This window comes from Chelon labrosus (assembly GCF_963514085.1).
Source record: "Chelon labrosus genome assembly, chromosome: 2".
Lineage (NCBI taxonomy): Eukaryota > Metazoa > Chordata > Actinopteri > Mugiliformes > Mugilidae > Chelon > Chelon labrosus.
Window position 1 is genome coordinate 12,925,728 of NC_140338.1, and position 23,360 is coordinate 12,949,087.

Here is a 23,360-nt window from a genome sequence, read left to right on the forward strand (position 1 = left end):
GGTGTATTTTCTACTTTTAGAAATGTATATATTATTCATATTGTTTATTAAAATAACCTGTTCCAATGTTATTTGCACATATTTATTCTGTATATCACATAACCAATTTGAATGTCGATACTTATTCTTAATTCAGTATACTATATATAATCTATTTAAACACTGTCAAACACCATCAACCGTGTACATACTGTCCGTATTCTGTATATATCCTTGTACATACTGTTCCTCAACCAGCCTGGCACATCACCTTTCTTTTAATAAAACCTTCTTAGCGCTTCTGGTTATATGCTAACTGCATTTCACTGGCTCTGCACCTGCACTCTGCAACAATGACAATAAAGCTGAATCTAATCTATAATCTGATCTAATTTGCAACGCACGTAATGACAAATTGATGAGTTTGGGCTCTCTCGGCCGCAGTACTTCACAGTTCAAAATCACGCACGAAGATCAGAGGAAAATGATAAATCAGTTAAATAAACGTTAGAGTGAAGCTGCAGCAGATGGCGTGGTGTCAAACAGGAGCCGTGCGGGAAAACAGCAGAACCATGAATGTGAACAGATCTTAACGTGGAACACTGTCTGCTCCTGCAACTTGAGCACGAAGGAGCCGAATTTCCTCCATTTTTCCTGCAACTTGTGCTCTTGTGACGCCTCCGTGAGCTTGATGGCAGCTTTGAAATCAACAGAGCGTCAGTCACACCTCAGGCAACAGCAGCAAAAACACTCGATGAATACCAGCTCCTGTGAACTTCTGAGACAATGAACCAGAATCAACTGAAAGCCTTTAGACTCGTCATTTCTGATGTATGACGTCCCTCTAATAAGTCAGCTTCCTCAGTCTGTTATTGCGTCGCTGTCATGGTGACCGCAGAGCTGAGGCAGGTGCCTGTCTGACTTTTACCTCCACCACATGTTCAGGCGCGGGATTCGGGAGGAGTGTGAGAATTTAATGGTGTGAGGGAGCACGGCGGAGACGGGGCGTGAATTAGCTTCCTGTGGGAGTGTATGTGTGTTTTAATCTCTCCCTGTAAGATTCTGCTGCAGTGCATTCACTCGTCGGCCTTCGATGCTGAATCCAGCCATGACGTCATCTTCCCCTTTCAACTCTCTCTTTGTGAATCGCTCACACTGTGGAAGGAGGAGTTTGTTCCACTCTGGATGTGAGAGGAGAGGATTTTATTAGACAGCAGAGGAGATCGGGAATAGGAATATCCATTGAGAGTTAATATGAGTTTCGAGATGAATGAATGTCAGCCTGCTGGGACACCTATCAAATATTAATACACCCGATCAGCCACAACATTAAAACCACTGACAGGAGAAGTAAATAACCTTCTGCTGGGAAACTTTTGGAGCTGGCATTCATGTGGATGTAGCACCCACCTAGACCAGACCAGGCACCCCCACCTCATAGCAATGACACTCCTTGATGGCAGCAGCCATCCCCAGCAGGATGCAGCCTGACACAGGCACACACACAAAAACCAAACTCACTAGATCCCAAAGTATCCGTGGGATGCACTGGAACAAGCCTGATCCACAGAGACCCCTTCCGTCAACCCATAAGACCCAAAGGCCCAAACTAACAACATTGTGTTGCCAGACACCACAGGACACCCTCAGAAGGCCCATGTCCATTCTCTGATGAGTCACAACTGTTTTGGAGACACAAATGAAACCCACACAATATCAGGAAGGTGGTCATAATGTTATGCCTGATCGGTGTTTCATGTTCACTTTTCTCCAGTTACTCAAGTATGAGCAATATGAGCTTTGTGCCTTTACCGGAGAGCGTAGCGTAGAGAGACAGGACGTTCCGGGTGAAAGAGGTGACGATGTGCGGCAAAGGGCCCACGCTGGACTCAAACCTGCCTCCTAACGTCGTTACTGAAACGCTAACCTCATTTGAGTAGGGTTATTGAATCAGTTTTATCTTTTGCGTCGCTATTTGGTTTGGTAATCTTTCTGTTTCCAGTAAGAACAGAATTAAGAGTCTTGTTAAAGTGGCAAGTTATATTCCAGCGTGAAATCAGAGGAGGGCTGGTGGACAAAAAGACTGCAGATGAATGTTGAACGACAGCAGCACTTATTGTGTAGTATACATTGTGTAGTGTGTTGGTATTTATTCCTTGCACTGTCTTGTTATGAGCTGTCTGTCAGTGTGTTCTATATGCAAAACTAATTCCCCCCTGTGGGACGATAAACTAACTTTCAGCTTTGAATAATAACAGTCAATGCAGCACCGGGAAAAACAAACTCATAGACAGCATCACTTTTAATGTAAATGTTAAACGTGTTATCTCTCTATATCTGATACATGATCCCGAGTCCTCGGCATCCTCAGTCAAATCAAACGATACGGATGGAAAATGAGGAGAAAACCTGCAGATGCCTCTCATGCAGGACACAAAGGCTCACTTGTGAATCACAAGCTTTGGCCTTCATTGCGCGGCATAGAAACCAAACTGTACACCTGCGGAGAATTCAGACATTGTTCATCCTTCCAGTAAAGCTGCCTTAAAAAAAATAAGGAGCATTGTGTTGGAACAATATCTTGCTGATATGAAACCTCTATCAATACAAGCTTTATGCCTGTCTGCATGTTTGTCCTCCTGGATGAAATATCTGCAGCACACTCAGATCTCCCTGGACGCAGACGCTGCCTTTTAACGCTCTTTCTTTCTAGTTTAAACCTTTTTTTTGTGCCTATCTGACAACCCCCACCGCTCCTCTGGCGGTGAACCACAATTCGACACAAACCACAACACTAACTGCAATGAGACCCCGAGACCTCCTCTAGTTGCCTTGTCCTCCTGACAACCATGCACAAGTATGTGTGTGTGTGTGACTGAAATTTGCACTTATGTATAATCTAACCTGCGTCTGGTTCAGCTGTTGTCCGTAATATTTTGCCTGATATTGTCCTATCACAAATACATCAGTACACAGAAGAAGTCAAAAGTTTGGAAACACCTTCGCATTCTGTGTTCTTTTTCTTTATTTTGATTATTATCCTAGCCTTTTCTGAGTCTCACAAAGACGTGCAACCAAACATCTCATCAGAACCAAAGCACAGATTCCCACTGGTCTAATGTTTAATGCAGGGGGTGTCAAACATAAGGCTTGTCGACCAGAACTGGCCTGCGGGATGAAGTACAGCAGGACATAGATGCCATAACCTACGCACGTAGCCTACGTTGGTGTGAGCCATTTCTACTTATTTATGCTCTGTAATAACGCCACCCATGTTGTGTCTTTTTTGCCAGTTGCCACCTTTGCTCGATGTGTTCCATCGTTATTGATCTAGAACAAACAATTTGAAAATTGCAGAGAGGAGAAGCAGCTGAAAATACTAAAGCGGAAACACGCTACTACCAAACGGACCAATCACAGCGCGTAGTTACATTTCTGGGGTGGTCAGTTACGTTGCTATAGGGTCTTCGTATACCCTGCATTGTCATCGTAGCGTCAAATTGATGCAGAAGCCTAAACCGCCTATTAGTCAGAGTTGCGGACATAACGAAACACTGAGAGCCAGAACTGAACGGCAGATGGCAGCAATGCAGTAAGACATTTCTTGTTGTTCATAAAATGTTTTGTAAAAAGAACAGTTGAACATGAAAACATTTTCCTAATGTGCTTGTACTTCTTTAAACTAAAAAAAAGGGAAACATCTAGATCTGTCGTTATTTATAGGTTATCATGCTGTTATGTTACTAGTCCAACCCAGTTCAGATCAAATTGGGCTGTATGTGGCCCCTGAACTAAGTTTGACACCCCTAATGTCTAATGGGCTTCTTTGCAGCCTTTCGACAATGAAGGCCTGATTCAGTCTGTCTCCTCTGAACGCGTTCATGTTGAGACATGTTTTTCTCAAGCAGGTAACTCTGATGAACTCATCCTCTGCAGCCGAGGCAACTCTCGGTCTTCCTTTCCTCACGAGAGCCAGTTTCCTCAAAGTTTTTGACGGTTTAAGTTACCGGCCTCCTCATTTGAGGATGCATTCAAAGTTCTTGAACTCCTCCAGGTCGACCGACCGTCATGTCTTAAAGTTATGATGGACTGTTGTTTCTTTTTACTTAGCTGAGTCATAATATGGATGAGAACAGCAGATGAAGAGAGAACTGTGGACCAACCCTACCTCTACACACACAACTGATGGTTAAGCCTTCATAGTTTTATGTGTCTTCAATATTAATCTACTAGAATTTAAAAATAACCTTTGGCTGGTGCTGTATATTATAATAATTTCACTGCTGTATGTAGCACACTGGGACTTGAAGAAGCAGTTTTTCGCAACTCTGTGTGTTTCCATTGTGGAAGTAACACAACTTGATTCTTGAGGATATTCACAAAGAGACAAGTCAGTCTGTTTTCCAAAGTCAAACTTCAAAGAGACAACAGTTACGTAATCCAGACAGTCGTCCTGTCACACTGACGCGTTTGATTTGACTCTGAAAGAGAAACACGACTCTCGGCAGTCGCCACAGCTATGGGGGTTATTTCTGTGATCGAGACTAGAAAGTGAGGCAGACACAAACAAAGAGACAGAGAAGTGAACGGACGTCAGAAACATGAAGGGGTAGAGTTGGACAGAGGACGACGGAGAGCAGCGATTGGACGGTGGAGGGTCAGAGTGTCCCTGGTTTCTTTTTGATGTCCAAATTCAGTCTATTGCCTTCCCCTCCCACTACACATCATCCTCACACTTTGATGAAATAAACACACATACACAGGAGGGAGTGAGTTAGATGATGCTACTGCAGCTCCCCTGGCAAAAAATAAATTAATTAATTAAAAAAAAAAATAGATTTTGAGATGTGGATGTGTGTTTTCTGTGCAGTCATGGCGAGCAGCAGAAGCACAGCGCAGCCTAGTGGTAGAATAAAAGAAAAGAGCCTGAGGCAGGAGGAGAGACTTTAGGTCAACATGCTCTTCTTTTTCCCCAAAAATAACAGACACAGTGTGTTTTTGAGACTTTCAGGATTTTTTTTTTAAACAATGCAAAATGCTGCTGTTAACTTTCCGTGCATACTTAAAATCCCAGCATGCACTGAGTAGGCGGCGAGAGCATTATACCTGCACAATATGAGAAAAGAGACTAAAAAATTCATCACCACCACAGATCATTTCAGTTCACTATGCCTCTTAAACTCTTGAGCCTGAAGCGAGAATATTTTCATATTCTCATCCCGAAACTTCACAATTCACTTGTTTCTAACCAATGAACACACGTGAACGTCAACCTTATGAAACAATCCAAAAAGTTGTCAGCGAAGTCGTCATTTCCCGCGTGCAGCGAAATGATTTTTAAATGATTCAGCTTACAATACATTCAGCAAGATTCATCCAGTCTCTTGTTGTTTTGGCGCCGCGCTTACTCATGAATCATCCTGCAGCATGCTCAGAGTTTAAATTTGACTGCGTGTGTGTGGCTAAACAACAACAGATGACACACAACAAGCTATTCCCACAGCAGTTGTGTAATTGGTCTTTTTTTAATTTTTGATAATGTTGTGCAAACCTGCAGTGCCTATAAAAAGCAGTCACCTCACTAGATCTTTTCCTCTTTTATTTCTTATATAAGCACATAATATTAAATAATTTGTCCATTTCCTTTGTACTACCAAAGTGAATTTCTACAAAGTAATTCCAATTAAATAAAAGTCTTCAGTGTAAAATAAGGGTATGCATGTGTGTTAACCTCCTTCAAGTCAGTGTTTAGTAGATGCACACTTGGACACAATCACAGCACTGAGTCTGTCTGGATAGGTGCAGTACAGATCAGGTGGTTTCCCACAGTTTTGAACTTTATTTTGCAGATTTTCCCAGGTGAACAAATTTTTTTGCTGGACCAAGATCATTTAGGACTGTGTTTAAATTACTTTTTAATGCTGATTTGAAATAGGTGTTTTAAAGTCGAATAATATGTGGTGAAAGTTGAGTCGACGTAGACTAGTCGATGACGTCGCTCATAAAAACACAGTAGAAAGTAATACCTGAATAAATATTGCAGCGTCTCACACAAAAGAAGCTACAGAGGCTTTTCTGCAAGTTTGCTGAAGCTTGAACACGGGATACTGTCGGCTGTAGCACCGTCAGTCTGACACTAATAATATGCGGCTCTCGCTCAGCAAACTCTCGGCTCTACCATAACTTCGGTCTCTCGCGTGGTGCATTAACTGACATCGAGGACAAAAGACATGCCGCTGTCCGAAGCCTTTTCTGTGTATAGCAGCTAAAGGTCTTAAAACTTTGACAATAGAATTCAGCAGCAAATTGCTGATTTGCAGCCTCCTTCTCTCTGTTACCACATCATGTTTGGTGAAGTTGTTAATTGATTGCTGTTGAGAGGATTTCAACCATTCCTCTGCTAGCATTAGCATTGCAGTAGTACTTTAGTTGTATTTCAGGAGAGAAGTACTGTATTTCCACATACTTGATAAACTGCTGCTAGTTTGCTGCAATGAGTCACTGGTCTCCTCACCTGTCTTCTTGGAGGCATCCATGTTGTTATTTTCACGTGATCGTGACTAGTCAACTTCCTGCTTAAAGTCTCATGGCACAGCAGTAAAGTCGACTAGTCGGTACAACCCCTAGTTTGAAACAAATCAAGACAGGTCTTGGAAGCTATGTGTGCGTGAGCAGACTGAATGTGCTCTGCTTGTGCAATGAGGAAGATGCCTATTGTCAGTGCTTTCAGAAGGCCAGGAGTTCTCACAAGCAGTCTGTACCCTCTCTTGTCTGTCCTTAATGGCACTTCAACTGCAATACTCAAGGGGGCACTAAGACCAGATCAGAAGGAGTTTTCAATCTTGGACTCGGACTACATGGCGTCATCAGATGGCTTCACAGTAGCCAGATGTGAGTAGTTGTAGTGACTGGCTGCTGCAGTTTGTTGCTGGATGATTGCTTCAACTGCATTGCTTTTCACGCTCGGCTACGCTTAAACAGTCTCGGTGGGAGAAAATACTTTAAATGGGCGGTTTTGTGTGCGTTTTAGTGATTTTTGAACAGCTTTTGGGCTGGAAACCATCAGCTGTATCTGGTAACACTGGATAGATCTCAGTCACATTTGCACATCTGGATACTGAAATTTTACTTCAATGGCCTTTGCAAAACTGTCAGGTTGCACGGGCGTTAACAGCCCTCCTCAAATCCAGCCTTCAACTTGTGTATGTACTGAAGAATAAACATAAGAAGCAACGTAAGAGGAAAAACAACAGTCTAATTTAAAGACCATCACATTTCTGTTTGTATTTATAGATATACCTGCTTCAGCAATGACCATACACATAAAGGCAGTCCTTTATGTCCTTGACAGCTAGCATCGTATTATTGGTGGAAACCGTCAGCACAGTTATCTGTATAGGTGGTGGCATGGTGGCAAAAACTCCAATCTGACTCTATACATTGTTCCTTTTATACTTCCTCGCTTCACAGCAGATTCACGCTACTGTACAGTTGATGAGCGCTACTAGCTCCACAAAACAGCGTCTTTTCTCACAGCTGAGAAGTCCAACTTTTCTATGCGTGCTTTCTCTGATTGTCCTGCAGTCCAAATAATTGCTTGCTGGTTATTCAGTAATTCTTATTGGTGTGTGAAAGGTCGTCTTTTTAGCCCTGAGATGGGCTAGGGACCTGTCCTTTCTCCCAGTGTCAGCTGGGATGGGCTCCAGTGACTCTCAGAGAATAAGGTAATAGATAATGGGGAGAGGATTAGGGAAATGCTTCTTACTTTGCTGCTTGGCTTTACGGTCCTGACTGGTGAACATAGTGTGGTCGTGTTTCAAGTAGTGGGGGACAGATTTTTGATGGACTTATTGAGGGTTAAAAACTTTTAAGATCTGGCCTTGAAAGCCACACCAACTTCTGCACTTCCCCAGTTTGTTTATGGCAGAAAGATGATCTGGGACCCCACCGTTGGGAACTGATTATGTTCTAGAAAAGATCTCACCTGGGCCAACCAGATAGTTTGAGTGGGCTTTATGTGGACAGAAAAGCAGCTGAGTTAGGTTTTAGGACTATTTAGTTGCGTGCAGAGGTATGTTCTTCTCTGTATCCATTGAAACATATCTAATAATGCAATTTAAATACAATTAGAGTACAGATAGAGTTAAGGTAAGGGATTAAGGGATGCATTATGTCTAGAAACACAGTTTTGTGTGTGTGTACCTGTCTGATGGGCTCAGGTATTCTGTAGCGGCAGCAGGAGTGCGTGAGGCGGACAGCCGTGTCCAGACTGATCTTGTGGCCAACGGACACGTAGACCGGCTTAGAGCTCTTGTCGGAGCTTCGCAGCGCCTGGATTCAAAGAGAAAGGTCTCAGCAACATGTTCAGCATTCACCTCTTTGTCTTCTCCATTCTGATCATCCTAAAAAATGCTCTCTGACTTTTAGCAGGGTGGTGGTTCTCTGAAGTCAGCAGCAACAACAACACAACACTTTTGTTAACAGCATTTGATTCCTTTTTGTATTTTTTTCTTTTTTTTGTCCTTCGCCGTACCTTTCCAAGCACTTTGCCTGAGGCGGCTGTGAGTGGGAAGCTGTCTCCTCCTCTTTGCAGAGCAGCAATCTTCGGAGGCAAAGACACAGAAATCAAAGTCAAAAAAAGACGAAGAGTGAGCACAGACAAACGTAGTGTGGAGGCTTCACACTCTCTTTAACCACGGTGTGACTCGGCCTCAGGTCCAACCAGAGTCAAACTTCAAAGTGTTGACCGATCTGCCATAACGTAAGGACCACCTGACTAAAATTGCTTAGGCCCAGCTTTTGCCACCAACACAGCCCTAACCATTCGAGGCTGTGACTCCACTAGACATCTGAAGGTGTGCTGTGGTATCTGGAAACAAGATGAGAGGTGGGTCCTCCATGGATCAGACTTGTTTGTCCAGCACATTACACAGATGGTGGGCTGGACTGAGATCTGGAGAATTTGGAGGCCAAGTCAACACTTTGAACTTGTTGTTGTGCTCTTCAAACCATTATTGGAAGATTGTTGCCACAGCCATCAGGCATACTGTTCTCATGAAAGGGTTTCCATGGTCTGCAACAATGCTTAGGTACTTGGTATAGATCAAAGTAACATGAATGACAGGACCCAGGACAATGCTGACCAAAGCATGACACGGCCTCAGCCACCTTGTCTTCTTATCACAGTTCATTCTGGTGTCATGTGTTCCCCAGGTAAGCGACTTTCAAAATAATATTCAAATTTTTCTGTCCAAAATTGCTGACAACAAGAGAATTAGGTTTAAATATTTTATCAGGCAGACATTTCATTAAAAAAAACATCAAACTAAAGAAAATATTTTTGTTGGACCTATTTGGAACTAGTTTTTCCTCAATAAAATGTTCTATCATGAAGACGGCAGGCTCAGTGAAAAATAAATGAACGAGAAGTCTGGATCAGTAAAGAATCAATAAACACAGATTCACTCAGATCTGTGCAAAAACAAAAATAGGAATACACTGACAGAGAACCAAGATATAGTCGTTCTAAATATGTGTGAGACATCGTGTACTGAGAGGCATTATCTCTTTTGAGGCACGGCTCAGATTCCTTCGTGAACATCCAGTGTTTCTTGGGAAAAAGAGAAGAAAGACGTGTCATTCCTTTTTATTCTTATCACAGACGAGATCAAATTAAATCAGGACACTACACAGACTCGGTCCTCTGAGGGTACTTCCACTGAGCCTGAGAAACCTTAGCGTCCACAGAGGCTTCCAACTAATTATGATAATATTATATCAGAATAAAAATGCCTCATGTAACCACCTCAACCACAACAGAATGGACTTCAGACATCAGAGGGAGTTTTCAGACTGATGTAAAGGGGTGGGTGTAAACCTCTGACAATCTGTTCAAAAGGAAAATATTAGCTCCTCGTAAACAGGTAAACACTTGTAAACACTGATGGATATTTTTCGCTTATATTTTGTTGCAGCACAGTAAGTAGACTTTGATGCCACAATTAAAAGAATAATGGATAAAGGGTAAGAAAGATCTGGTTTGACTCTAGACAGCATAGAAACTGGATTGTGTCTTCTTTCTGCCAAAACTGGAAGAGTTTTGAATATATCAAGTATTTTGTTTTCCGAGGCAGAGACTGGATAATCTCTGATCAGGACTTTTTTCCAAACAATATGACCTTTCTGTTTATTTCTACAGGAACTAAAGTTTTGCCCTCACAGCCAAAGACACGGCGCAAAGTCAGACAGTAACGTAGGTCGCTGTTGACAGGTGCGTTGTGGGTTATGGGCCAGAGCGATGAAGGGAGTTTAGCCTCCGTGATGGATGGAGTGTCTAGTCTACTATGACTGATTACAGCAAGCAGCCAGCATGGAGACAGGAGGGGCGGCACGGGGCCTCCGATCCAGGCTGGGTCGAGGCCAATATTGTGTATCTGAGTGAGTGTGTTTGTGTGTGCGTGGGTGTGTGTGTGTGTGTGTGTTTGGCTCCCATGAAGCGAGGGCAGGACTGAAGCCAGAATAGCAGAAGTCAGAAACACAGAGCAAGTCATCAATAACACACTAGTTTGACTTAAAGCCAGGCTATCAGTGAGAGAGAAGACAGAGAGACAAGGAGGGGATAAACAAAAAAAAAGAGAGAGATGAAAGTGGAGAAAAGTGAGCAGAAGGGGACGAACGATAAAGTGAAGGTTAAAGAAGAAGAGAGGGAGGAAGTATAAGATCTGAAAGACCCTGACTCATCCTTTCCTTTTTGTCTCCAACACTCGGGACACTCAGGCCGTTAAGAGGCCGTATGTAAAGAAACACCATCTTGACGCCTGGTCCATTATGTGCTCTAAAAAGCAAGACAAACCCCTTTTCTTCATCCATCTCATTTAAAGGATTGTGCCAATTTTCCAATTTATGTGTGGAGCCTGATTTTTTTATGTGTTTTTCCTGACTTGAGGGCATCCTCACAGGTTGCTAAATGTCACAGGGTATCTATAGCCTCACATTGTGGATGCGGGACAAGCTGTCTAAACAGAGAGTCAGTTGTATCTGTACTATACTGATCATCCACATAACCCAAGAAAGTTTTATATTTTCCCCATAATCCCTTAATGGAGCTGTTCACTTGCATCTGATGCTTCCACCTCAAATTGTGCAATGGAGAGAAAGTTCTGCAGCCTTCACAAGCTGCACATTTGGGGGTAGCCTGATGCCTGTGGACTGTGTTTTGTGGATTACTTTGCAGCTAAAGTGCTCAAACGCTGTTGAAGTGAGGCCAGTAGACAAAATCAGACGGATCCCCAGAGAGGAACAATTACACCAACACGGACGGGAATGGAGTTCTAAAATTTCAGCCGCTGCGACTGGTCCGAAGCTAATGCAGCATGGGAGCGTAACGGCAGCGCTGGTGTTCGGACACAGATTGTATCATGTGTGACTCCGTCCTTGATCTGTGTAAACAAAGATCAGATTCCTCCCTTCAGCTGAGACGGGATAATATTTTCTGTCGCCAAAGCCACTAGCGCTAATTGAGCGAGATGGATGCACTACCACAGAGAAGTGAATTAGCAAGTTATACTGCGATACCGAAATGGACAATGTCTCGCCTGCTAACTGAGTTAACTAGAGCGCTCTGGTTCGGGCACAATTACTGTGAACTCACACCAAAAATAGGCTTGTTCAACGAGAAAAAACATCAGGAAGAGATCCTCAAGCATTTGCAATTTAATGACATCCATGTGGACAGACGCGTTCAGCTCCATTTAGTGTCCTTGTAAACCTCTAGATGTCCCATTCAGACCTCCCTATGGTTCCACTCTCAGACCGTACTGCGCAGACACATAGCCGCTTGTATCCTGTGGAAAATAGCGTCAATTTGGCCAATGCAAGGAAGTGGGGACGCATTGTCCATATTTATATACAGTCTATGCTTAACACCTGTATTTTTAACTGTCCACTTGTGATCATATCACCTAGGATGGATGTTACTGCAATGTCTGAACAGGGCCATAGTTACACTTCACCACTGGTTCGTTCAAGGTTTAGATCTTGAAGCAGTTCTTGGTTCATCTATATATATTTGTTAATTATATATATAAAAAAAAATACTACCAGAAAAAGGCTCCGAGTGGCAGCAACAAGAAGCAAATGACATTAAATTAAAAGAAAACATGTCTGTGTGTCATCTTGTCTTTAGCCAGTTCATCAAGTAGATTTTTTACTTTAAGTTGTTTATCCCACAACGTGTCACTTGTGAGGCTCCAGACCAAAACAAAGCGAGCAAAGCATTTGCACGTTAATGAAATCCAGATTCTGCTGTCCCGCCGGTATACTATGACCGCTCGGTATTTGTTCCAGCTTGATTTGTATTCAAACAGCCACATTAGCATTAGCTACACACGGCGGACCTGGGCTCAGATACGAATCAACATGCACGGCCGCACACTCACTGTCCACATCTGTCCTTTGCCTCGTCCCTTTGTTTCTTCGGCGAGCAATAAACGCCAGAAAAGTCATTACACTTTGAAAACTGAAATAATTCATCTACTGTCAAGGTCAGCAGCTCTTTTCTAGGAGAACTGTGCAGTATATAGAAAGCGGAAGAAATACGGCTAAACATTGAGCAGCTTTTCATTATGTTTTCTACATCGATGTGTTCTGTAAGCCAAACCACAGGGTGACAAGGCTCTGCAGCACAGGAAGGGAAACAGATGCGTCTAAAACTCATCATGAACAGACAGATTCTCAGTCATTTATAACCCGATTTACAAAATCAATTGAGCTGAGGACACGCAGGCCATAAATCACTACTGAATGTACAAGTTTTGTTGTTGTAAAGAGGAAGCTCAATAACTGTAACGATTAAATCTGTGACTCATCAAATAAAAACATTGATTTGTTCATTCAGCTTCATAAAACGTCGCTTTGGGTTAGGTGCCAAAGACAAATTAATAAAAGAGGTGACGCTCTCACTTGTGATTGGTGCTCGTCGCTCTTGCACACGCCCTGCACCCGGAGGAGGTTCTTGGCCACGCCCACACAAGGAAGCCCCGACTGCACTCCCAGATGACACGCCAGGCCGAACTCTGCAACGATCCAGACATTGACGATCTCAGTTTGCAGGCTGAGGTAAACTCGGAGCAGAGGCTCAACAAGAACCGCTGGGTTGAACTCGTAATAAATAACACGCTTCTTTGTCCGACAGAGACAGACTGTGAGCTGAACGGGTTTCCTTGAGAACACTTGATACTCTGCAGGGTTGTTCCCCTGGTGAAAACCCAAATATCTTGCCAAATTTATGCAGTTATACAGCTTTGTTGGTCTCTCATTGAACTCAAGCTGAGTTTTCAATCAGATTTATAGGGGTGGTGTTAACCTTGGAGAGTCTGTTCAATTGGAAAATCTGCTTTGCCAATAACCACGTACAACACTTGGTTTCTCTGTGGTTGGAGTAAATCCATTCTTTCTGAGCGTGCTCGCTCCACATGGGGTAAACATCAGGTGAAGAGTTTACAGGCCCGATCCATGTGGGCACCAACGTTCATCTATTAAATCATTTCATTTGATGTCAACTTTGTTGGGTTAGAAACATTTTATCACCTCACCTCTGTAGTGGAAGAGACCATTTCCATCCACAAACACCACCTGTTGAGAGGGAACACAACACACACGTATTTACTCGTTTATCTATAGTCTGTGACACCAGCTGTTTTAAAAGTCAGATGTGCCGGTGTGAGACAGCCAAGAGTCTTCAAAAAGCTGAACTAAGATCCTCTGACTGATATTCGAACACTCGGTGCCAAAGGTGACTCCAGACATACTTCTGTCATGAATCATAAATACCCAGAAAAAAATTAAAAAAACTCACTTCAAAGGTTGGAGATAAAGGGAGCAGAGACTACATCTGTCCAGAGCTAAATGTCAGCCGAAGTAAATCCAAGTGTGTGCGTGTGTGTTTCTGCACACCTGTGCACATGAAGACAGAGTGGGAGGAAGAGCGGAGGAGGCGGGGGAGGCATGTGAGCTGCTGCTGCGTCAAACAGAAGTGAGTGGGTGAGGATGAATTAGAGGCGACACTTTGAGAAACAGCCAGAGAGGAAGAACAGAGGAGCTCTGTCACCGAAGCTGAAGTTCATTAAACGCGCACCACGTTTGCACTTCTTAGCGAAGCTCAGTAATGTCAGAGAGCTGTCGGTACATGAAGCAGGACGAAACCACGCTCCTCGCTCTCGTGGATATGGGAAATGTCATTAATAAGTAGTAGGTTATTTAACATCAGCCTTAACATTATAACCACAAGCCTAATATTGTGTAGGTCGCTGCTTTAGACGCCAAAGCCTTCATGAACCGTCGAGGCTTAGACTCCACTGGACCTCTGAAGGTGTGTGGCACCAAGACATTAGCAGCAGATCCTTTAAGTCATACAAGTTAAGAGGTGGGGACCCCGTGGACCAAACTTGTTTGTCCAGAACAAAGAAGAACAAATATAACACAGATGCTGGATTGAATTGAGATCTGGGGAATAAGTCAACATCTTGAACTTGTTCTTGTGTTTTCCTCAAACCACCCCTGAATCATTAGGGAATACCGTTTCCATGAAAGGGTGGACATGGTCTGCAACAATGTTTTGACACATGATGACATCCACATGAATGTAAGGACCCAAACATCACACTGCCTCTGCCGGCTTCTTCTCATCCTGTTGCCATGTGTTTCCCAGGTAACTGAACACCTGTAGGAGCTTTAATCACTGGACAAGGGTCAGCATGGGCATCTTCTACAGCTAAAACCTTTCTATCAGAACCAACATTAACTTTTTCAGCAGTTTGAGCTACAGCAGCTCGTCCGTTGGATCGGGCGCATAGACTGTATATAAATATGTACGACACGTCCTCACTTCCTCCCATCGGTCAAACTGATACTATTTTCCAGGCGGCACCTTCTTGCGAGTTTGGAGCCAGAGTCTGGATTTAAAATCCGAGAACGGAGCCAATGCGTAGTGGTTGGCATGGCAACTGGTAGCCATCATGATGTCACATCCCGTTTCTTTAGCGTCAAATAACGAACTAAAACAAAACTTTACACTAGAACATTCATCAGTATTATATTAACTAGCAAAAATGAGAGAAACTATCCTTGCAAAAAAAAATTACGTGACGTGTATTTTAGTGTTTTAGTTTGGAACAAGTCTCATCCATTAACATGGAGGAGGTGGAGCTTATGACCTATACTGCAGCCAGACACCAGGGGGAGCTCTACTTGCTTTGGCTTCACTTCTGAGGAGCTGTTCCGTTCCATCTTTATACTGTCTGTGATCAGACCACACAGACCAGCCTTCAGCCCCTTGTGCCCTTGTCCTGTCTCTGGTTCGCCTCTCTTCCTTCCTTGGATCACTTTTGTTAGATACCAACCACTGCAGACCAGGAACACCCTATAAGAGCTGCAGTATTTGGAGATGTTTTGACCCAAACATCTAGACATCACAATCTGGTCCTTGCCAAAATCTCTCAAATCCTTCCCCTTGTCCATTTGCCCTGCTGCTGAAATATTAACTTTAAGGACAAATTGTGGTCACAATGTTATGGCTGATGTAGTGTATTATAGTTTGTCCAGAGGAATACCTGTGGCATAAGTGCGGGCTGGTTCTTCTTCAGCCGCTCCAACGCCTCCAAGAGGAAAGGAGTTTCTCTGAAGGCCAGGAAGCCAGCTATGTAGGGAGCCATCAGTGTCACCATCTGACTGTCCTCGTACAGCACCTGGCAGGAGAGAACATAAACTCTGATATAAATTATGGCCAAGCGGCTGTACACTCCCATTCATCGTGATTCACCCTGAAAAACAGCGCACACTCACTGCACTGGGTCAGGACACATTCTGTACATCTGTCTACAGACTGTGACACTGTCAGGGTTCAGGTACTTTGGTCAAACGTATTTATGTAAAGGCGAGTCCACGGACACACACAAGCTGCACAGAATAATCACCAACATCCTCCATCTGCTGCAAAATGAAACATCTGTTACTGTCGATTAAAGGCTGCGATCATACTCTGAACATCAGACGCTTTGTTCTGTGCAAGTCACCTGCTCCATTAAGAGGCGGACACTACAGCTCTGCTTTACAAAGCCGAGAAAACAACAAGCATGAAGAAAGGTTTTCATTTTATATTTTTGGGCATTGCAACATTTAAGTGGCTCCAGCTCTTTGGCAATTGAATGAATTAGCTGAGAAGTCAGGTGGAGTCAGGCACTGCCAAGATGGAGATGGAACTTCAAAACCACTCTCCAGGAACCCTATGGTGCAGGTCATGGAGGGGTTGTCCATAAAGTCTATATCGCATAGGCACACCTTCATGTTGCACCGCACCAACATCCACTGATTAAGACCATGCAGGGATAAAGTGCAGGCTGAGCAGCATCAAGGCTGAACCTGCAAATGTCACCAGTCAGTTTAGAAGATGAGAAGAGGAGGGAAATGTTCTTCTCCTGCTGCTTCTACACTTCCCTATACAGAAATTTTCCTTAATATATATTTAATGAGCGTAAAGATCAGGTGGTTTGGGTCTCTCTGCAGTTTTCTACCGTCATTAGCTGTAACAGCTCGTCCTCTATCCCAGCTGTCACTGGGCGAGAGGCGGGGTAAGCCCTGGACAGGTCGCCCGTCTATCACAGGGCTAACACAGAGAGACAGACAACCATTAACATTTATTCACGCCAAATTAAGAATCACCAATGAACCTGACGAGCATGTCTTTGGACGGTGGGAGGAAGCCAGCTGGAGAAAACCCACGCAGACACAGGGAGAACATGAAAACTCGGGTTTCTACCGGCAAATTTACTCTTCTTCTTCTCCTTCTCTATTTCCAGCAGATATGACGCTCCACAGCAGCAGAACCATTCATCAATAGGTTCTATTGGGACGATGTTTCTGGGCATGTAAACACATACACTCCTGCACTAAATATTAGCTTCATGAAGTTTATGGTGTTTATTTGTCTGAAATAACTGAGAGAGCTGTTGATTCAACTGTGTTTTGAATTTGGAGGCTGTGTTTTGTAGAACTACTGAATTGCATTGTGTTGTCCCGACACACGTTTCGATTATTTTGACACGTCCATTTTAGTCGGAGGTCAGGGTTTAGAAAAAAACAATAAGAGGATGAGCCAAGGCCTTTGTATCAAGGTTCAGAGGAGAGGTTAAAACTATATGAAGGTTTCAGCTGAGCACAGAGATTTTTCTCCTTTGTTTGCTTTTAGAAATGCTACCTACCACTCAGGTCATATGTCAGTGTCATAAACAGCAGTGATGAAACACCGCTGCTCGTCATGTGGGAAAGTTTTCCTACCTAGAACGCTGAGAAGCAGTTTGAAAAGTGCATCAAGCTCCCGTTTTGCTGAGAACCGAACAAAAGCGCGCTCATCGTGTTCTCATTATTGTTTTGTGTCACACGTGGCCTTAGGTGGCAGCGCTGGAGCAAACTGAGAGCAAGCAGGGAACATAATCACATTATCGGACGGCGTTTCTGAGCAACATTTCATTAGCCTCGGTGGGTCCGTGTATAAACAGCGCACGGTGACAAATGCCATTAATTATAATGCGTGATGTAATGGGAAGCAGCGAGCGAGGCACTTCAGCCAGAGCCGGTTTAAAAAGAAAAGACTCAGCCTTGAACAGTGCGCCTCTACTCTCCTTTTATAGTCTGATCATGGGGCTTTGATTTATTTGAACAAATTGCCTCATTTTTTTTTAATCCTGCATTGCAGAGGTGTCGTTATAAAACATTTAAATGCCGCTTTAGAGTTTGGATTTTTGTACGCTGACACAAATCATAAGAAATAACCACTTTCTGATATTACACACGTATTTGTTCAGAATAATTTGCAGATACAGAAATTGCCCGAATTTGTTGCAGGACTATCCAACATTGTGCAGAGCTGCTTTATTTTACAGATGCAGGCCCCTATAATATCTGGCTGCTATTAAAACATATTCATAAAAAGCTTTTTAATGATCTGAGCACTGTGGAGTTGAATTAGTTTTAAACAAAATACTGCTGCTGCTGCTGTTCCTCCTTGTCACCACTAGATGTTGACAAAGCTCACATTTATTTATTTATTTATTTTTTTGGTTTGTCTAAGATTGGGCCAGCTCACCTCCAGGTCGGGGTAGCTGAGCACGACGAGCTGGGCGCAGGCGTTGACGTCATCCCCTTTGATAAAGGACAGGTCCACCCCACCGACTCTCTCCAGGCCTGAGAAATCCGGGCTCTTCTGCCAGTCCTCGGTGTCCTCCTCCACCACCTGCTGCCTGAGACGGGCCTGCTCACTGCATCGGCACACAAGCAGACACGCACTCACATGAGAACTTTTAAAGGAGGTCTGAAACGGCTGCAGATTTGTTTGTTGTCAAGTCTCTGTAAAAGAAGTTTGCGGTTGGCTGTAATGACCCAAGGAGGAGCTGATGTCTCTTTAATGTATCCCACAGTGGGGAAACACATTATTCCACAGATTTTAATTGTGTATTTTGGAATTTATTATCTGACTAAATGTTTTCAGGCGTTACAGTTCAGAAATTCACCAGAATTATGTGCCACAAGATAGAAATTGCAGTAAGAACGATGATTGAAATAAACAGTTCTACAAAAAGGAAGGCTGCACTTCAGCAACAAAATCTTCTTTTCAATTTTCCCAAATCAAGGACTCACATCTCACTTGTTTATTTAGCTCTGAGGAAGACTCTGCACCTAACACGCATTAGCATGAATCTTTTTATTTTTCTTTATTTGAGCCAAATAAACATAACACTTGAGCATTTTGTCCTTGATTGGTCAAAGTTTGAGAAGTGCAACCATTTTACATTTCTTGGAATTAAGAGTGTACTATTTGTTAATTCTAAGAAGTTGTAGAGGGTTTGGTTGGTCAAAAGAAATTACACTGCCTGGCCAAAAAAAAAGTCACCATCAAAAGAAGGTTTGACCGCCTTTAGCTTTGATTACAGCACGCATTCGCTGTGGCATTGTTTGGATAAGCTTCTGCAATGTCACAATATTTATTTCCATGCAGTGTTGCATTCATTTTTCACCAAGATCTGTCTGACCACTGCACAAAGCCTTCTCCAGCACATCCCAAAGATTCTCAATGGGGTTAAGGTCTGGACTCTGTGATCTGAGCCCCATGAATCCTGGCATTGTCATCTTGGAATATGCCCCTCCCATCAGGGAAGAAATAATCCATTGATGTAATAACCTGGTCATTCAGTATATTCAGGTAGTCAGCTGACCTCATTCCTTGGACACATAATGTTGCTGAACCTAGACCTGAGCAACTGCAGCAACCCCAGATCATAGCACTGCCCCCACAGGCTTGTACAGTAGACACTAGGCATGATGGGTACATCACTTCATCTGCCTCTCTTCTTGTCCTGATGCCCCCATTACTCTGGAACAGGGTAAATCTGGACTCATCAGACCACATGACCTTCTTCTATTGCTCCAGAGTCCAATCTTTATGCTCCCAAGCAGATTGAAGCCTTTTTTTCTGGTTAGTCTCACTGATTAGTGGTTTTCTTAAGGCTACACAGCTGTTCAGTCCCAGTTCTTTGAGTTCCCTTCTCATCGTACTTATGGAAATGCTCTTACTTTCATTATTAAACATAGCCCTGAGTTCTACTGTTGTTTTTCTGCAATTTGATTTCACCAAATGTTTAATCACAATCAATCAGGATTTTTTTTCCGATCACATTTCTTCCTCAAAGAAGATGGTTCTCCACTATCCTTCTAGTTTTTAATAATGTGTTGGACAGTTCTTAATCCAGTTTTAGTAGTTTCTACAATCTCCTTAGATGTTTTCTCTGCTTGATGCATGCCAATGATTCAACTCTTCTCAACATCTTTTCCACTACCATGGGATGTGTCTTTCAACATGGTTGTTTAAGAAATGAGAAGCTACTCATTGCATCAGTTGGGGTTAAATAACTTGTTGCCAGCTGAAAGATAATCACCCATGCAGTAATTATCCAATAGGAGGCTCATACCTATTTGCTTAGTTAAATCCAGGTGGTGACTTTTTTTTTTGGCTAGGCAGTGTATATTATGTAATAATAACAAAATGCAAATGTGTGCTCTGCTTCAACATTACTTATTCTTTCATGAATTATGATGTGTGTTTCCTCTTAAGGGCTGCAGCTACCAGTTATTTTATACATCGATCAAACGCAACAAATTTCCCATTTAATTTCCCCAAGTGGACTGAAAGATGATTTTCGCTGCCCAAAGAACTGAGACCGTTAACGTCCACAGCTGGAATGTAACTAGTGACACACAAATAAAAAAGTCAAAGCTTATAAACCATCACTCCTCTCTTGGTTTACACTCATGTGTCCTGACTTGCACAGTTATTGTGTTTCCACTGGACTCTAGCTGCTGTTGTTGACTTTCTTCAGATAAGTTCATCAGTGGTGGGAGCGACTATGTCCTCAGTTGCAACCCGATTCAACCGCATTGAAATTGTTCTGTTTTTGTCCCAACTTTATTGACGGGTTGTTGTTTTTACATTTAAAACGAGATGCACTACCAAGCTTTTCTCTTATAACACACAATACACAAAAAAATAATAATAAAAAAAGTTAGTTTTAACTGCTTTTTTCTTCTAAGAGGCTGTATTTATAGTTTGAGCTATACGCCATGCATAAACATCTCAAGACCCCCAAACGCCATCGCAAGGCTCCTGTTTGCAGACATCTCTTCTGCATTTAACATCATGCAGCCACATATCCTCACTGAGAAATGAATAACCCACTTATGTCAGACACCGGCTCTCCTCAGGGCTGTGTCTCATCACCTCTGCTTTATATCCTTTACACCGATGACTGTAGGTCTACACAGCCAAATTGCCCTTCTTTCCCTGCTCTCTGCCCCAACACTACATCACAGCACTGTTTTGCAGGATCTTATGACCTGGTGTGAGTATGCCCATCTCCTGCTCAATGCAAACATGATCATAACAGAGACAGTTGGCAGAGGCAGTCATTACCACCATACAAGGGCAGCCGGTGGAGATTGTGGAAGAATACAGGTATCTGGGAACCATTTTCGATAGCTCTCTGAGGTTCTCCCCCAACATAGAGGAGATCCTTAGAAAATGTCATCAGAGGCTTATCTGCTCAGGAAGCCGAGATCCTTTGAAGTGAGCCCACATATTCTTATGACATTTTATCATTCTTTTATTGAAAGTGTGGTCAATTTCTCTTTTGTCTGTCTCTTTAGCCGGCAAAACCGGCCACGGCTACATCACATCACCAAAGTCTGTGCTAAAATCATGGGACATCCCGTTAAGAGTTCTGAAAACAACCAGAACCGTTCACAGGATCCTACCAGACCCCTCACACATACTATTACATCCTGTGTTTGAGTGGCTTCCATCAGGTCGTAGGCTGAACTGTCCACCCTGCAGGACCCAAAGGTGGATTGACACTTTTGTCCCCACAGCGGTCCAGCTCCTGAACTCTGACCCCTCCTTGCTCAAACATCGATCTGAAGCTTTAATCATTTGCACCTTAATCTCCTTTGTCTGTTGTTGTTTGTTTTGTGTTTTGTCGCCTGTCATGTGTATTTTTTTAAATTTCCCCTTGTAAATAAATAAAGTGCTTGAATTGAATTGAATTGAATTGAATTGATTTGAATATTAAAGTGAACAAAGCGTGGTTTTCTGACGACAAATTTATACTTATGAACGTTAAACCGAGCCGATATGACACTAAGATTAACTTAGAATATATGAGCATTACTGACAGGAGATAATGAAGTGTGTGGTGTAGTGTATGTATTCATGGGTCTGACCTTTCCCACTGTTCGACCAGATCTTCTGAAGGACGAGCGGACATCTGTCAGTCTGGCGATGGTAACACTGTCTTTATTAAAGAGACTTTATTAAATACTGTGGTGGATCACTTGACAGAATCAACGTGAGTAGCAACCAACCAGGTAGCAACCGTTGACTGGACTTCCGTGTACATCAACGTCACCGTTAGGGCGGAGTCACGGGTGTCACTTCCTTGTAAATGCTGCCATCTAGCGGCCAATCAGGTGAACTACAACAACACGTTTGTCTCATCCAAAAAAAAAAAAAACGAGCTGAAACAAGATCAACTGGACTTGTAGAGTTTCTTGAAGGTGTTTCATCCAAGTAGCATCTTCGGTTCTGAAAGACTGGTGGGAAGTTAGTGTTTAAACTGGATCATCTGTAGGTGTTGTCCACCTGAAACTCTCACGTAACGACCTGATGCTCACCTTTGATCCATTAACGTCCAGAGACTTCAAAAACTATAACTATATATTTATATTACCACATATCTTCATATCCATGTTATTGCATTATATACTGTACATACATATATTACTATATTTTTATATATTCATTCCAGCTGCCATCAGGCTGTACAACACCAGCCTGAGTCAATAAAAACTGTACTTTTGCACAAATTAATCTGCTTTTTTTGCACAAACCACTACCTCATCAACTCAGTTTTTTCTTTTTAAGCAACTATTTATTTGTAAAGTTTATTCCACCACCACACTGTATATACAGAATGTCTTTATATTTCTAGTTCTTTCTCTCTATATTATGAGTATTGTTATTTTTTGTATATATTTTGTATATATTTTTCAAAATTTTGTATTTGTGTTTTTTTTTTTGGTAACTTTTTCCCTGTCTTAGTTGTCACTGTTTTCTGTATATATATATTTTTTGCCAAATTTCATTCTACTGTGACAAGGAAATTTCCCATACGTGGGATTAATAAACATGTCTTATCTTATATACCTTTGTATGATTCTTTTTTATATACATATATATTTTGTATTTAGTTTGTATATTTTTTTTATACACTTTGTATATTGTTTATACATACTTGTATATATTATACATACTTTTTATGATGCTACTGGATACCACATTTCCCACGAGATAAATACAGCATGTATTGGAGTTTGTCATTATTCATGACATTCATGAATGTCAGGATGTGTATCCAGCCTCCAATTTAATTTTGGTTGTTTTTTCATGAAACTGTAGTTACTTAAACTTGATGCAGTCTGTAAATGCAGTATTTTGTGCCCTTAATAAGTTTACCCTGTTATTTTTTTTTTATTCTTGCCTTACTCTAGTTTGTATGCTGCCATAAAAACTAAAACTCCCCACAGAGATCAATAACATCTTCTTTCTTATCTTGAGGTACTGATGATGCATTATACTGTAGCTCAGTCCACCTCCTCTGTTCAGAGAGGAGTTTCCCAATTTGACATAGATGACTACTTCTACTCCTTTTTCAAACCATGTGTCTTTGTTTAAGAAATAACAAAATCTGCCATTTGGAATACATTTCATGAATGATAATCAT

The 23,360-nt window shown here is 42.4% G+C and overlaps 1 protein-coding gene across 2 annotated transcripts in view; it reads right to left on the reverse strand.

Annotated features, from left to right (window-relative positions):
• Positions 1–21,989, reverse strand: part of LOC311508600 (endonuclease V-like) — a 61,097-nt gene extending 39,108 nt beyond the window's left edge. Inside the window, exons 1-7 of one of the 2 annotated variants that reach the window (XM_084573433.1) lie at positions 21,802–21,989; positions 18,119–18,290; positions 15,588–15,722; positions 13,572–13,611; positions 12,940–13,052; positions 8,513–8,581; positions 8,182–8,310 (exon numbers count right to left, since the gene is read on the reverse strand). In XM_084573433.1, the coding sequence (XP_084429559.1) occupies positions 8,182–8,310; positions 8,513–8,581; positions 12,940–13,052; positions 13,572–13,611; positions 15,588–15,722; positions 18,119–18,290; positions 21,802–21,845 (702 nt within the window). In that variant the 5' untranslated portion in view covers positions 21,846–21,989. Of the gene's footprint in view, positions 1–7,611; positions 8,311–8,512; positions 8,582–12,939; positions 13,053–13,571; positions 13,612–15,587; positions 15,723–18,118; positions 18,291–21,801 lie in introns of those variants that run through there. The other variant, XM_084573432.1, reaches the window with a different exon arrangement.
• Positions 21,990–23,360: the final 1,371 nt, after the last annotated feature.